This window comes from Xiphophorus couchianus, chromosome 1, assembly GCF_001444195.1.
Source record: "Xiphophorus couchianus chromosome 1, X_couchianus-1.0, whole genome shotgun sequence".
Lineage (NCBI taxonomy): Eukaryota > Metazoa > Chordata > Actinopteri > Cyprinodontiformes > Poeciliidae > Xiphophorus > Xiphophorus couchianus.
Window position 1 is genome coordinate 335,102 of NC_040228.1, and position 15,950 is coordinate 351,051.

Sequence of the window (15,950 nt, forward strand, 5' to 3'; positions counted from 1 at the left end):
AATTTCAGAGAGCTGGTTGATTAGTTTGTTTTTTGAGCTAAATTAAAGGAAATCTACTTAAGAAGGATGTTCCACATTATTAAACAGGCCACAGGTTTCAAGCAATATGGGAAAGAGAAAAGATCTCTCTGCTGATGAAAATCATCAGATAGTGTAGTGCCGTATGACAAGATATAAAAAGATTAGATATTTAACGAAAACTGAAGCGTTATTGTACTGTGGAGAGATTTGTGGCTGATTCAGAACAAAGATGGGTTTGTACAGATAAAGGCATAATGAGGAAGGTTTCTGTTAGACAAGTTGATCGGAATAAGAGAGCAGCTGTTAAAATGCCCTTACAAAGCAGCAAACAGTTATTTGAAGCTGCTGGTGCCTCTGGAACCTCAAGGTGGAGGATCCTCCAGGGGCTTGCGGTGCATGAACCTACTATTGGGCCCCTAACCAGAGCTCACAAGCAGAAATGGTCGCAGTTGGCCCAGCCATACATGAAGATTCATTTTCAAACAGACTTGTTCACTGATGACTGCTGTGCAACCCTGGATGGTCCAGATGGATGCAGTAATGGATTGGTGGTGGATGGCCACCACGTCCCAACAGGGCTGTGACATCAGCAAGGAGGTGGTGGAGTCATGCTTTGGGCCGAAATCATGGGGAGAGAGAGAGAGAGAGCTGGTCGGCCCCTTCAGAGACCCTGAAGGTGTGAAAATGACCTCAGTAAAGTATATGGACTTTCTGACTGATCACTTTCTTTCATGGTTCAAAAAGAAGAGCCGTACCTTCTGTAGCAAAATCATCTTCATGCATGACAATGCACCATCTCATGCTGCAAGGAATACCACTGTGTCATTGGCTGCTATGGGCATAAAAGGGGAGAAACTCATGGTGTGGTCACCATCCTCCTCTGACCGCTGACCTCAACCCTATTGAGAACCTTTGGAGTTTCCTCAAGCAGAAGATCTGAGGGTGGAATGCAGTTCATATCAAACCAGCAGCTCTGAGAAGGTTTTCTGACATCCTGCAAAGAAATTCAAGCAGAAACTCCACAAACTCACAAGTTCAATGGATCAAGAATTGTGCTGTGATCAAAGAAGGGGTCCTATGTTAACATGGAACTCGGTCTGTAAGATGTTTTTGATTGAAGTAGCTTTTGATTTTAGTACCACTTAATGCTGTACATTCAAAGAATGGCCGTTTGCAGTTCTTTATAATCCATAAAATGTTTAGAAAATCTGCTGTGCATAATAATTTGGAACAGTGCATTTTGAGTTTTTTATTTTTGAAACAAAATACTGTTCTCATGGGGATCTTTGTTCAGTAAAATTTGATCTATACTGTAATAGTTCATGACTTGAAAATTATACTGACCATCATTTGCATTGACCATTTAAGAAAATCTGAGAAAATATCACTTGTACCATCATTTGGAACATGGTGTAGTGTGGAAGCAAGTGTTGCAACTGACCATCAGGGGTGAAATGCTTTTCCCCCTTAAGAACAGAAATAATCGTTTGAAAACGACATTTTGGAATTTCTCAGGTTGTCTTTGTTTAATGATGTATAAATAATTAAAGCAGGGAAGGTTGTACTGTAAGCCATCGTTCTGTCATGGCTGGTCATGTGACTTCCTGAAAGCCTGATTGAATGAACCTTTGGTGTCCATCCCACCTCCCACTGCCAAACCTGTTCACCTTCCCTCACCTTGGGGGCATTGCCTCCCAGAGAGCATCATTCGTCACCATCGACCTGCTTCTTGCACACACCTTGGTTGGTGTTTTGTGGTCTTAGCTCATTTCCACAGTTGGTAAACAGCTAAATTCGTCTCCCAATCAATGGAAGCTATTTAACTTGAGGTATTGACTTGCTTGGCACTCACCAGACTTTAGAAACTAAAATAATACAAACAAATTAAGATAGAGAGAAAAGACACAGCAGAAACTGTGGCCCTGGCTATGAAGAGTCACATTTGTGATAATGAGTTTCTGGTTGCTAAAAGGGAAGCGTGTGCAAGTAAAAAAATAGAAAAGCAAGAGAAAAACAGAGGACTGGATCAATATGAGCAGATAATCACCAGGCCTCTGTTCCAGTGTGTAAAGAGTGTGACATTGCAGAGGTGGACATGGCAGGGAAGAGATCAATGACTACTTTCCGTTGATCCCTAATCCTTAACTATCTATAAGTAATTAACCTTCAGAGGAGAAATAAATGGTGAAACTAAGTGGGAAAAGCAATGAGAGCAAACAGAACAGAGGCTACCTCACTCTGCAGATAACAGCACAAATTAATAGTTGTCTCCTGTGCTGCCTCTGCAATTTGCAGCATCAGATTCAGTTTTATTTGTGCAAGGCTGCATCTCCCTGTTGAGCTGGAGTCTTCCCTGCTATATTTGTTATGAAATGACAAAAATAGCAGCAGCGACAGAAAAAACAAGAAATTTCATCTCAGCCTGGAGAAAGAAAATCCACTATTAGTTGTGGTTTTGAGGTGGGATCTGCTCCTCTCGTCTCTAACCCTATAGAGGATGTTTTTCCTTCCTTCAAGCTTGACTAGAGAAGTGTAAGAAAGGTTTTGTAAAGAGTCAGAGTGCCCTCAGTAGCTGCCAGAGGAACTGCAAAAGCAAAATTAACTTTTTCCAAGGAGCTTTTCCTTATTAGACGTTTTATTTGCTTTCTGTTTGAACTCGCAGCAGAAGATGAGCAGCTCAGTTCTGTGAACTCGGCACAAATACATTGATCTGTACAAGCTTTAATGGCACACCAACATACCTCACAGTATATGATGTGTTTCAGTTAGCAATGGGCAAACAACATGGCTGCAGTTGTCACATTAACAGAGCAACAATGGCATGTTTGGCTTTAAGAACAACTCGGCCTGTAAGAAATATAACTTATTACAATATGCACTCCATCGAAAGCTTCTAGCAAATTATTATATTAAAAATTTGGAAAGTGGTTTTGAGCATTGAATAGATAAATTATGGAGTAAAAACAGTAATCTCAGAGCATGTCACAGGTTATTCACACAATCACTGAACAGAAAAGAGAAAATGTCATCACTCCCAGCAGCTCTGCACTCAGGACTTTAGGGAAAGTTTTTCCATCATATTTCTCCCCTTGGTTCATCAGACCTCCAGCTGTGACTTCACCAAAACGGACACCTGGAAGGTAGAAAGAAAGCATCAGAATGTTAAACGAACTGAGTAACTCCAGGTGAGGTGCTTGATGTAGAGATGTGGCCTATTGGTAGGAATTCCTCAAACTGTTTCACATTTTGTCTCATTACAATGATGAAATTAGGTATCTTATCTTATGGTTTTATGTGACAAATTCACACAAAATGCGTGAATTTGAAACCTTATTGAAGACTGAAAATGTTCTCACTTTGCTAAATATTTCAAGCTCAGTCCAATTACATGGAAAAAAAACTTACAAATAGGTCTGGGCTTTGACTGGGCCAATCTAAGGCAAGAATATGGTGTGATTTGACTTGTGAAAGCTACAGTTTATGTAACAAAACTTTATTACTTTCTTCCAACAGTGACCCTCTTTTTGACACTCTACTGTCAAAAACCTGATTTGTGGAGATAAAAACTAACAGTTGTCCTTAAAGGGGCAGTATCATGTTTTCCAGCCATATAGTGACATTTATAGAACAGTAACTGTCACCTTCAGCTGTTATAAAAATGCTGCATATATTAAACAGGACAGAAAAAAAGTTTGACTTCATAATTTGATACTTTGAAATTAGGCCTCTGTCTCTTTAAGAAGCTCCTTCTCTTTATTCCATCTGCCTCCAGGTTACACCACAGCAAAGCTCTTCCATAGTGGCATTTGTAACCTTCTTAGAAACATTGCACTAGGTTAAAGTGGAGAATTAAAAATAAAATCTTAAGAAAATATTTTTTTTATACCAAATCTGATTTATAATTTTAATAGATTTTTATTCCATTAGAACAAATTACAAATAGCAGAAAATATCTTTTAAAAGTTCCTTTTCCTTTGATGCATTTTAGGAGCTACTGCTTAGAGCGACGCTGGTAAAAATGTTGTTAAAGGGTTATTAGAGACGCCATGTTGGGATGACTTAATGGAGACGGAGCTTTGGGAAGAGCAGGATCCTCTTAAAGAGACAGAGGCCCAATTTCAAGGTGTTAAATTTAAGTCGTATTTGATATGCTGTATTTTTATAACAACTGAAGGTAACAGTTACTTGATTGTGTTATAAAAAGGAACTATGTGCCTGTAAAATTATACTGGCCCTTTAAATATTGATAACTAACCTCTACCTAGTATTACTTGTTGATCTATCAAAGAAATTCTAATAAAAGGTTTGTGACTGAAACATGAAAGATGTGGAAATGATCCAGTGTTGGCAGTCATCATGATGTCAGTCTGATCGCTAAATACTGACCATCCGATGTAGCACTGGCACAGGTTTTCATGGGACGTGGCCTGCTTAATGAGGAGCTCCACTTGTGTTGGGACGTCCAGCGTGTCATCATGAGAAAAGTCTCGCCCTGAAAACATAAACCCTACGTGAGTGGCTAGATTTGGAGATGGGCGCTTTAGAGCCTTCAGGTGGTTTTGTTGTACAGCAGCGTGTTGAGGAAAAACCAAGCTGTGATCGTCCAGTTTGGGTCTGTTCTGAGTCCAGAACCCACCTGTGAGTTTGTCGCGTACTCTGTTGATAATCTGAATGGCTTTCTTGTTGAGAGCCTCCGGCTGCACAAGGCCATCTCCAACTTTAAAACACAAACATGCCAGCATTAATACACTGATCTAGAAAATTACAGTCTGTTTGCAATACAATAACATTCATGTGGAGCTCCATAGAAACAGATGGACTCACTGAAGGAGTGTATGGATTCAGGCACCGTGGTCCCGGGTTTCTTGTGCGTGGTCTCTCCCAGGTCTATGCCATCCAGTGCCTCTGCAGAAGACAACATTCAAATGTTTGGTTGTGTTTTCTGCTAAGGCGAAGTCATTCTCTCTGCAGTCTGCATGCTACTGACCCACTGACTGGCCGGCGGTGTATGAGTCGGTCCTGGTTCGGGAACGCTTGGTGCCTTTGGTGTTTGCTGTGCGACAGACAGACAACCACATTATTCCACATTTTATTTACAGAGACAGGTTTTCATCAATGAAATAAAAATCCCTCTCAGTCAGTAATAGGATTTAAAAAATTGATCAAATAATTTATTAGTAAATTTCTAATTTGTAGAAATCTACAGATCTGGTCAGAAGTTTACATACACGCCTTGTGGGCTTGACTGTCATATTTCTGTCTGAAATGCAATCTTCCATAAGTCTGTTGAGTTATGATGAGCCACAGAGTCAAAACAGCAAAATCTAACAAACAAATAATTCAATTCAGTTTTTAAATAAGCATTTTGTTGCCTAAAATGCTACAACAGAATTTGCTTAATTGCTTTCAGCAAAGGTTTTATGTGCAATGAAAAAATCGTCTAACAATATTTGTAAGTTCAGCTCTTTCTGCTTGACTTAGCATGAAAACAGTGTGAGACTAATAAGTTAATTTTTTGGACTTACGATTAACTGGACTGATGTTCAATTTTCTTTTTTTTTCTACAAAATTTGAACCAGGTGGAGCTAAAACTGCCTTTGGAGGAGTTTTGGGTGTAACATGTTTACAGGTAAACTATTGTTTATCTTAAATATAAAGTTAACGTTTTTTTTTAACTATTTTGGCTCAATTAGAACTCGAATGATTCGAGTAAGTCTATTATTAAAATTCCTCAAGAAAAATTTATCTGCCTCGAAGCTTCGATAAATTATGTTTTAATATGAAAAATTGGACTGAGATTGATATCCGATAGTAAAACTAGTGTTATGCTAGACTTACTAATATTTTATTTTATCAATTTTTTAAATCCTATTACTTGATTAATTGTAAGGATAATCGATAGATTACTCGATTACTAAAATATTTGTTTACAACAGCCCTCGCTCTGAGTATTATTTTGTCAGAAAATTGTCTTTTTTTACAGTATGTATCCTACTATTAACGAGGAACTGATTACTAAATTAGTTGACAATTATTTCAATAATCGATTCAATCAATAATTGTGTGTGTGAGGTGGAACAGCTTATTGTGTGAGGTGTGTGTCAGGGAGAACAGCTCGACGGCTCCTTACTGTCCATGAGCCTCCAGTTGAGAAGCGGGTCGTAAACGAAGGCCTCCAGGACAGCCATGACGCTGTCTCTGTGCTCCCTCAGGACCTCCATCACAGTGTGGCAGGTGATCCTGTAGTTCCCATCCAACCCCGTCACCTACACACACACACAGATGGAAATCAGGGTTTTTGGTTTTATGGCGAGTTCTAAATAAGAATTGAGATGCTTTCGACTAAAATTCTTACAAATTTGACTTAATTTGAAATTCATTTTCTTCTATCTTCACTAAGAACAAATCAGAGTTATAAATTCTGTTAAAACATTTCATAAATGGGAAAGACTATTTTGTTCAGAAACAAACTGAAAGCAGCCCAGTGATGATTTAGACTTAGACTTGTACTTTATTGATCCCTTGGGAAAACTCCCTCAGGAAATTGAAGTTACCAGCAGCTCCCAGGCAAAAAAAAAAGATAACACACAGTAAGCAAAAGTACAAAAGAATACAAAAATACAAATTAAATACTAAGGTACACACTAAAAGTGAGTAACCAAAACCTTAAATTATGCAAGAAAAACCTTAAATTATGCAAGAAACAAGGAATAAGAATATAGAATATAAGAATATAAGTAAGTATAAATACAACACAAAAAAAATATAAGAATTTGGCGGATAGATTGACCAGTGATATCGTATTGCACTATGTGGTTTGACCTGATAAGTATGGAGAAAAATACAAGGGGTCACTACTCCTTCTACCCTCTGTCCTGTGTCCCCCCAATGAGGAATTGTACAGTCTGAAGGCATGGGGGACAAAAGAGTTCTTAAATCTATTGGTCCGGCACTTGGGAAGCAGCAGTCTGTCACTGAACAGGCTCCTCTGGCTGCTGATGACGGCGTGTAGAGGGTGGCTGCTGTCGTTCATGATGTCCAGCAGTTTGTTCAGTGTCCTCGCCTCTGCCACCGTCACCAGAGAGTCCAGCTTCATGCCGACCACAGAGCCGGCACGCCTGGTCAGTTTGTCCAGTCTGGACGTGTCCTTCTTGGATATGCTGCCTCCCCAGCACACCACGGTGTAGAAGAGGACACTGGCAATCACAGACTGGTAGAATATCCAGAGCAGTTTGCTGCAGATGTTAAAGGACCGCAGTCTCCTCAGGAAGTACATCCTGCTCTGCACTTTCCCATACAGGTGGCTAGTGTGTTTTGACCAATCCAGTTTACTGTCCAGCCACAGCCCGAGGTATTTGTAGGAGTCCACGACCTCAACCTCAGTTCCCTCTAATGCGACTGGTCTCGGCTTTGGTCTGGACCTCCCAAAGTCTATAACCAGCTCCTTCGTCTTAGCGGTGTTGAGTTCCAGGTGGTTTGTGTGGCACCAGAGAGCAAAGTCCCTCACCAGACAGCGATACTCCTCCTCTCTGTCGTCCCTGATACATCCGATTATGGCTGTGTCATCAGCATACTTCTGTATATGACACAGCTCCAAGTTGTAGTGGAAGTCAGAGGAGTACTGGGTGAAGAGAAGAGGGGCCAGCACTGTGCCCTGGGGGGCTCCTGTGCTGCTGACCACAGTGTCAGACACGGTGTCCTTCAGCCTGACATACTGCGGCCTGTTGGTGAGGTAACTATGGATCCAGGTGACCAGGTGCGGGTCTATTCCCATGCTGTTTAGTTTATCCTGGAGCAGAAGGGGCTGGATTGTATTAAAGGCACTGGAGAAGTCCAAAAAAAGGATCCTCACCGTGCCGCTGCCCTTATCCAGGTGGGAGTGGGCCCGGTGCAGCAGGTAGAGGATGGCATCCTCCACACCAACATCTGACTGGTAGGCGAATTGCAGGAGACCCTGGGCATGTTCCACCTGGGGTCTGAGGAGGCCGAGGAAGAGCCGCTCCAACGTCTTCATCAGGTGTGAAGTAAGTGCCATGGGCCGAAAGTCATTCAGCTTGCTGAGCCTGTTCTTCTTGGGCACTGGGACGATGCAGGATGTCTTCCAGAGGGTGGGCACTTCCCTTAGCTGCAGGCTGAGGTTGAAGATCCGCTGTAGTGGCTCTCCCAGTTCAGTAGCGCAGGTCTTCAGCAGCCTTGGACACACCTGGTCCGGCCCTGCTGCTTTCCTGGGCTTGAGCTTCCTCAGCTGTTCTCTGACCTGGTCTGTGGTGATGTGGGGCGGGGGTTGTGCTGAGGTGTGTGGGGGGGTTGTCAGTGTAGTGTTGTCTGGGGGGAGGTGTGTGGTAAGGAGCAGGGGTGGCTGCAGTGAGAGAGGGGCTTGGGGGGCCATGGACTGGTTGAACCTGTTGAAGAAGTTGTTCAGTTCGTTTGCCCTCTCCATTGTTCCCCCAACGACTCTGGTCTTTGTGTTGAGGCCAGTGATGGTCCTCACACCTTCCCAGACCTCCTTCATGTTGTTCTCTCTCAGCTTCTGCTCCACCTTTCTCCTGTAACTGTCTTTTGCTTCCCTCACACACTGTTTCACCTCCTGCTGTGCTGCCTTCATGGCCTCCCTGTCTCCTCTCCTGAAAGCAGCCTTCTTCTTATTGAGGACAGTTTTGACTTCCCGCGTTACTACCCATGGCTTGTTATTAGGGTAACAGCGGACAGTCTTGGCAGGGGATACCACATCTGCACAGAAGTTCAGATAGTCCGTCAGGCAGTGTGTCAGCCCCTCTATGTCCTTGCTATGCGGGCTGAACAGTGCATCCCAGTCCGTGGTGTTATAACAGTCTCTCAGAGCACTCTCCATCTCAGGGGACCACCTCCTGATGGAGCGGGATGTTATAGGCTGCTTTTGGACCAAGGGGGTGTACAGTGGCTGTAAGTGAACGAGGTTGTGATCTGACTTCCCTAGTGGGGGTAGGGGTGTTGCTCTGTATGCATCCCTCACATTGGCATACAGGAGGTCGATTGTCCTGTTATTCCTAGTGTGGCAGTCAACAGCTTGGTGGAAAGTGGCCAAAGTAGAGTCCAAAGTCACATGATTGAAGTCCCTAGAAATTATAATAAAAGCGTCAGGATGTTGTGTCTGTAGCCTTGCTGTGACAGAGTGGATTTTTTCACATGCAGTGGTAGCGTCCGCTCTCGGTGGGATGTAAACGCAGATGGAGATCACGTGACTAAACTCCCTCGGCAGGTAGTATGGCCGCAGGCTAAAGGCTAGTAGCTCGAGGTCCCGGCAACACCAAACAGTCTTTACAGCAGTGTTGTATAGTAACGAAGTAAAAATACTTCACTACTTTACTTAAGTATATTTTGGAGTACTTCATACTTTCCTGGAGTATGAAAATTTTTGATGACTTTCACTTTTACTTCACTATATTTCCGAACTTAATTGCGTACTTTTACTCCGATACATTTTCAATGTGTGGTTTAGTTACTCGTTACAAAAAAGCGAGAGAGAGAAACAAAGTGTTTTGATCCCACCTACTGATTAGCAAGTAGCAAGTAGGCTACCGAACAAAGTCCGTAGCCTACTTGCCTGGGCTTGTTCATCACCACCAATAGGATACACCTTCTTCTTCTTCTTTTCTATTATGGCGGATCACAAGCAACTTTAAGGTGCATACCGCCACCTACTGTACATGAGTGTGTAGAAGCATTACTTCACATCTATTAAATTCTATTTTTTAATTTTGTATTCTTAAGATAAATAAACAATGCTTTCCTTAATTTGTGAATATCTGTTATGTTTCCTTCATTTCCTAATATACCTTTAAGATTCCATTCATGCCCTATGTTTCGAACTATTCTCTTTAATTCTTCCCTTTCGAGTTCATTTGACTTACAGTTCATCAATATGTGTTCTACATTTTCTTTCACTCCACATCTTTCACATTTATCATTATTTTTCCTCCCTATTGTATAAAGCATGTCATTTAAGTAGGTATGACCTACTCTTAATCTACTAATTATTATTTCTTCTCTTCTGTTTCTTTCATTAATGCTTCGAATTTGAACTGACTTTTGTACTTCATATAATCTTCTTCCTTTCTTATCTTCATTCCACATTTTTTGCCATTTCTTGATTTCTTTACTTTTAATTAGGATACACCTGTTTCACTTCTCCCATTAAACACAAAGCAAGTCTCGCAATCAGTAGCAGTCACATGGAAATTCTATCTTACAAAAACTCCCCATCCAACTTGAAGAAACGCATCGAGGTAACTTCTTATGAAATGGTTATAATCCTCCTGTTTCAGTAACTATAGCTTGGTCACTAGACACTACTGTATTGTGAAACGTTGACCATAAATTAACTTTGTTTGGCATTGTTTCAGTTCCACACGTGGTGTATTTAGCTTAGGCCTAATGTTGACTGTATCAGGCTACCTAGACTCCTCTGTTCAAGGGGGGACAGAAACCATAGCGATAGCAATTTAGACTGAATTTAACGAATATAAGAAAGGCATGCAAGTTCAAAACCAGGTTTACAGATGCCAATAAGCTGCATTTCCCTCCCAATTCTTTTTTTCTTTTGCATAATGACCAGTTGTGTGCACCACCTACTGACTGTAGCATTGACTGATTCACTGATTTGTGAAGTAGAGTAATCGTAACAGCTCTTTTTCTTCATGTTGGCCGCATTTTCTGTACTATTTATTTTTCTCATTTTCAGCACTGACCTTACTTGAAGGGAAAACTTAAGGCTTACAAAAACTTTGTATTTTCTGTCCTGGAGGGTTTACTAAGAAGCTGGTTCAGTTGTAAAGCAGGTTAAGTTAACCTTGTGCTATAGATAAAGCACCTAATTTTCTTAACTAAATGATGCCTGCAGGTATATCTATTAACAGGTTTAATTTTGCCTGCACTTGGTTGTGTACATTATTTTAAGTGTATTTGACAAGTTTACCAAAATATAAAAAATGTCATTCAAACTGCATTTGCTTTGTTTTACTTTTTACTTGTACTTTTCATTACATTACTTGAGTACATCCATTTTTACAGTAATTTCCATACTTAAGTACAAGAAGTTTCAGATACTTTAAGACTTTAACTTAAGTAACATTTCAGTCAGTGACTTTGACTTTTACCAAAGTCATATTTTGGAGAGGTACTTGTACTTTTACTTGACTCTGAGATTTCAGTACTTTATACAACACTGCTTTACAGTGATATGTCCTGGGTTACACCATCGGTTGTTCACATACATGATGAGTCCCCCACCTTTTCTTTTACCACTTGCTTTCGTGTCCCTATCAGCCCTCACAGCGGTGAATCCTGACAGGTCCACGTTAGCATCCAGCACGAGGTGGTTTAGCCATGTCTCTGTAAAGATGAACAAGCTGCTCTCTCTGTAGATCCGCTGGTTGTTCAGTGCAGACAGCTCATCGATCTTGTTCGGCAGCGAGTTCACATTCCCCATGATTACAGTGGGAATCTATGGCTTGTATAGCCTCCTATTGTCCGCTAGCTTGGCCTTCAGTTTAGCCCCAGCATTGCAGCCCCTCGGTCTCCTCCTCAGCTCCACCGGAATGTTGTGCCTTATGCCGGCTTGTCCCATTGTTCTACAGTCCAGCAGTTCCTCTCTTGAATAAGTGAGAAAAAAGTCTCCTGGTTGCGTATTTAGTTTGAAATTATCCATGGGATAAATAAAGAGCACACACAGCAACTTAAGAAGTTTAAAAAAAAAGCTAAAAACTAATTGTAGTTAGTAACTGTAGAGCTACTGGAGAGGCAGCCGTCTCCCACAGCGCCACTTGTTAAAAAAAAATAATAAATAGTATTTGTGCTCATTTTCCAAAATGAGTATAAATTTACACTAATTTGTTTCTGTTTTTAGGTTTTAAACTAAGAAAAACAAAAAACAAACAAACAAAAAGAGGTTGATCTCAGATTTTCCGCTGCGGGAAGTTGATGTTTGTGGAAAATTATGTAAACCAAAAAAGGACTTACTGTGTTTTTCGGACTATAAGCCGCTACTTTTTCCCACACTTTGAACCTTTCGGCTTATAGCCTGGTGAGGCTTTTCTGTGGATTTTTCTTCAACCAGCAGGAAGTGAATCATTGGAAGTAAACATTGGAAATCAAAGAAGAAAGTGCTAATTTTCATGTAGAACACTCACATGCTAGCAGCAGGCACGACAGAGAAATTTCTTCAAACTCATACGCCCTCATCATGGAAACAACACGAAGAAGTTGATATGATATGAAGAAGTTGATATGATAGCCCTCAGCTTTTAAGTTGAGGGCTATCGATCTGGTAGTACAGGAGGGAAATAGAGCCGCTGCCGCTCAGCGTGAACCATGGTTCGGCGTTGGAGACGGAAGGCTGCGTAATAGCAGATTTACTAAGAACGCAGCCCTCTGCTGCGTTCTTCTGAAAAACTGAGCGCGACGGAGATAGCAGCGGCTTAAAGCCCGGTGAGGCTTATATATGTACCTCTCCAGGATTTTATTATTTTTTTTAAACTTTGTAGATGCGGCTCATAGTAAGATGCATTCTAAAGTCTGTAAAATATGGTAGTTTCCAACATAATGATGCAAAAGAAAATATTAGATATTACTGATAATTGTGTAATTCTGTTGTGGAAAATGAATGCAATTATTCTATCTAAAAATAGCCCCAGCTAAAATCTGTGTAAAAAACACGTTGGTTCTCCTCTTTCTTGGCCAAATTATTAGGAGCAATTTTGGGAGGCCCAGAGACTCCTGCAGTAAATCCTCACAGATCATCCGTTCCTTGTCAGTATTCCCACAGCATTACCTCCATGGCATTGGTCAGCATCCTCGTCAGTCTGAACGGGATCTTCTCAGGAAACTTCTCCCTGGTCATCGCCACCTGGCCAACGTTAGCATACAGGTGAGTTTCTGACTAATCACAGAAAAACAACTATGTCGGACTGAAAAACATTACTGCTCACTTCAAAACAGTCTCCAAAGTCAATGTGGAGGATCTTGCCGCTGAGTCGATCTAGCATCAGGTTGGATGGATGTCTGGGTAACAGGAAGTCTACCGTTAGTTGCTTTATCGCTATAGAGAAGGTGTGTGTTGATGAGGGCAAGCTCACCTATCACCCAGGCCCAGGATATAGCCCACCATGGACATTACAGCCAGGGAGCGCGTGTAGTTGGTTCTCCTGTCAAACCACACCTGGAACACAGGTAACATCATTCCTCAAAAAATCCAATGCAGGTAAATAAAACGAAAGTTACATATGTAACTACGGTTCTACTGTATTTCATCCCTACTGACCGCCAGAGGGCGGTGCTGAAAGCACTGAATGTCCCCTTCGCGCATGCGCCGTTCGAGTAATAATATCAACAGAGTCACACCTGGGACATATTGGATGATCAATCAGAGGCTATATAGCATGACGTCATCCGAGGCTCTGTTCCTACAGAATCTTCTTGCGAAATGCAAGGATTCTGAGTGACAGAGAATCTCTAGCGGTCATCTGGGATTCATAGAACCGTAGTTACATATGTAACTTTCTTTCTATTTCATCCCTACTGACTGCCAGAGGGCGGCGCTGAAAGCACTGAATGACTAATACCAGCGATGCCACAAGGAATCCTGAGCACATACCTCACTGAGAAGGCCCAGAGGACCCTTGTAAAAGGACCTGGTCCAGAGGATGGGAGGAGGCTACATTCACATTGTAAAATCTAGTCAATGTGCTTGGAGAAGCCCATGATGCAGCAGCACATATAGCTTCCAGTGGAACTCCTCTCCAGGCTGACCAGGAAGTGGAAACGCTCCTGGTAGAGTGTGCCTTCACACCAACTGGCCGGGGGCGGCGCCCTGCAGCATAGGAGTGGCAGATGACATCCACAATCCAATGAGAGAGACGCTGTTTGGACAGAGAACAACCTAATCTAGGGCCCCCATAACACAACAATTGGTCTGAGCGTCTTATAGCAGCAGTGGCTGCAATATATGCCTCCATTGCCCTCACTGGGCACAGTAACTCAGACCTATCACCAGTTTCCCTGACAGGCTGAAAATGCGCCAATCTCAATGGTTGGTTACAATGAGAATGAGAAATCACTTTAGGGACAAACGGCAGGTTTGGCCACAAGGTAACACCAGAGCAATCTGAACTCCATCTGAGACATGATGGGCTGACAGAAAGAGCATGTAGCTCACTGACCTTCTTAGCTGAGACAATAGCCGACATAAAAGCAGTCTTACATGACAACCATTTGAGGTCCACCTGAACCAAAAGCTCAAATGGAGGGTGGCACAGAGCACTGAGGACCAAGGACAGGTCCCAAACTGGTGCTTGCGGAACCGTTGGCAGGTGTAGTCTACGAGCACCACGCAAAAAAAGAGAAACCAGATTATGGCTCCCCACTTTACAGCCATTAGTATCAGCATGACTAGATGATATACCCGCTACATATACCTTAAGCGTCGAAGGAGAGCGGCCCTTATCAAGAAGAGACTGAAGAAACTCCAAAATAGTGGATGCCGCATAGGTGACCGAATCATCATTACGGGCAGACCACCGGGAAAACAGACGCCATCTGTTTTCATATTGCTGACGAGTGGCGAATGTCCTGGCACTCAAAATAGGGACCTGAATACCCAGTCAGCTGCTGGTTAAGCCTCCCAGTGGCCACGTCCACAGCCGGAGGTGTTGGGGATCGGGACGCCCTATCTGACTCCCCCAACTGAGACAGGAAATCCCTCCTGGCCAGAAGACACCATGAGACCCCATGACACAGATTCCATAGAAGTGGGAACCATGGCCATGCTGGCCAATACGGAGCTACCAGCAACATCCTGTGGCCCTCCTTGAGAACACTCTGAAGAGTCGGCCAAACCAGGGAAAGGGGCGGAAAGGCATATAGGAGGACCCTGGGCCAAGGATGGCCCGAGTAACCGATGTTAGTTTGCCCAGCAGCTGCAGGAAGGTGATGTAAGGAAGCTGCCTGCCCAGCCTGAATCGACTCACCAGCTGGAGAATGTCGTCCACCCTCTGGACAGATGGTAGGCTGTCATGGAGGGAGAATCCAAAAGCACCCCAAGAAAAGTGGTTGTCTGCGATGGAAACAGACAGCTTTTCTCCAAGTTCACCTTGAGGCCCAACCGAGACACATGAGCAAGCAGGCGACTCGTATAGCAAGATGCATGCTCTCGAGACGGGGCACAGAGAAGCCAATCGTCGAGGTATGGCAGAACCTTCATGCCACAGGCCTGCAGAGGAGAGAGGGCTGCCTTCACGCACCAAGTGAACACCCTTGAGGAAAGGGAGAGGCCGAACAGGAGCACACAGCACTGCCAGTGGCGACCCTGATAGGCAAACCTGAGAAAGCAGCGATGTTTCGCTGCAATAGGTACACGAAAGTACACATCTGTGAGGTCAATTGATGTAAACCATTCTCCCTTTGTCACAGCCCAAAGAATCTCTGCCATCACGAGCATGTGAAATGGCAGTATTTTTAAATACTGATCGAGTCCCCTGAGATCAAAAATGGGACGAAATCCGCCTGTCTTTTTTGGCATGAGGAAATACATTGAATAATAGCCTCTGGATTGCCGCAGAGGATCCACTGCCTCGATGCACCCTTGGCCAGGAGTGCAGAAAGCTCCTAGTCCAGGGCTTGAGCTTTCACTGGGTCAGTGATGACGGTGACCCGGTGTGAGATGTGAGGCCGCCGTCGGAAATGTAACTGGTAACCATGGGTCAGAGTGGCAACTACCCATGGATCCGTAGTGAGAGCAGCCCAGTAACTGAGCTGCTGATGAGAAAAATATCCAACGGCTGGCCTGGCAGCCTCTCTTTCGTTCCCCACGATCCATAGGGGCTCTGGGGGGCAGCGACCAAAGTCTGTGGCCCGGGTGTGCCTGGTTGGTTGACGGACCGGCACAGAAATGTCCC

The 15,950-nt window shown here is 43.1% G+C and overlaps 1 protein-coding gene across 2 annotated transcripts in view; it reads right to left on the reverse strand.

The window, feature by feature from the left end:
- Window positions 1-2,634: 2,634 nt before the first annotated feature.
- The window catches only part of mtor (mechanistic target of rapamycin kinase), a 147,903-nt gene continuing 134,587 nt past the window's right edge, over window positions 2,635-15,950 (reverse strand). For both annotated transcript variants that reach the window (XM_028021230.1, XM_028021223.1), the window contains exons 50-58: window positions 13,134-13,216; window positions 12,987-13,059; window positions 12,830-12,904; window positions 6,152-6,287; window positions 5,009-5,074; window positions 4,846-4,926; window positions 4,658-4,738; window positions 4,408-4,513; window positions 2,635-3,154 (exon numbers count right to left, since the gene is read on the reverse strand). In XM_028021230.1, the coding sequence (XP_027877031.1) occupies window positions 3,139-3,154; window positions 4,408-4,513; window positions 4,658-4,738; window positions 4,846-4,926; window positions 5,009-5,074; window positions 6,152-6,287; window positions 12,830-12,904; window positions 12,987-13,059; window positions 13,134-13,216 (717 nt within the window). In that variant the 3' untranslated portion in view covers window positions 2,635-3,138. The remainder of the gene's footprint in view (window positions 3,155-4,407; window positions 4,514-4,657; window positions 4,739-4,845; window positions 4,927-5,008; window positions 5,075-6,151; window positions 6,288-12,829; window positions 12,905-12,986; window positions 13,060-13,133; window positions 13,217-15,950) is intronic.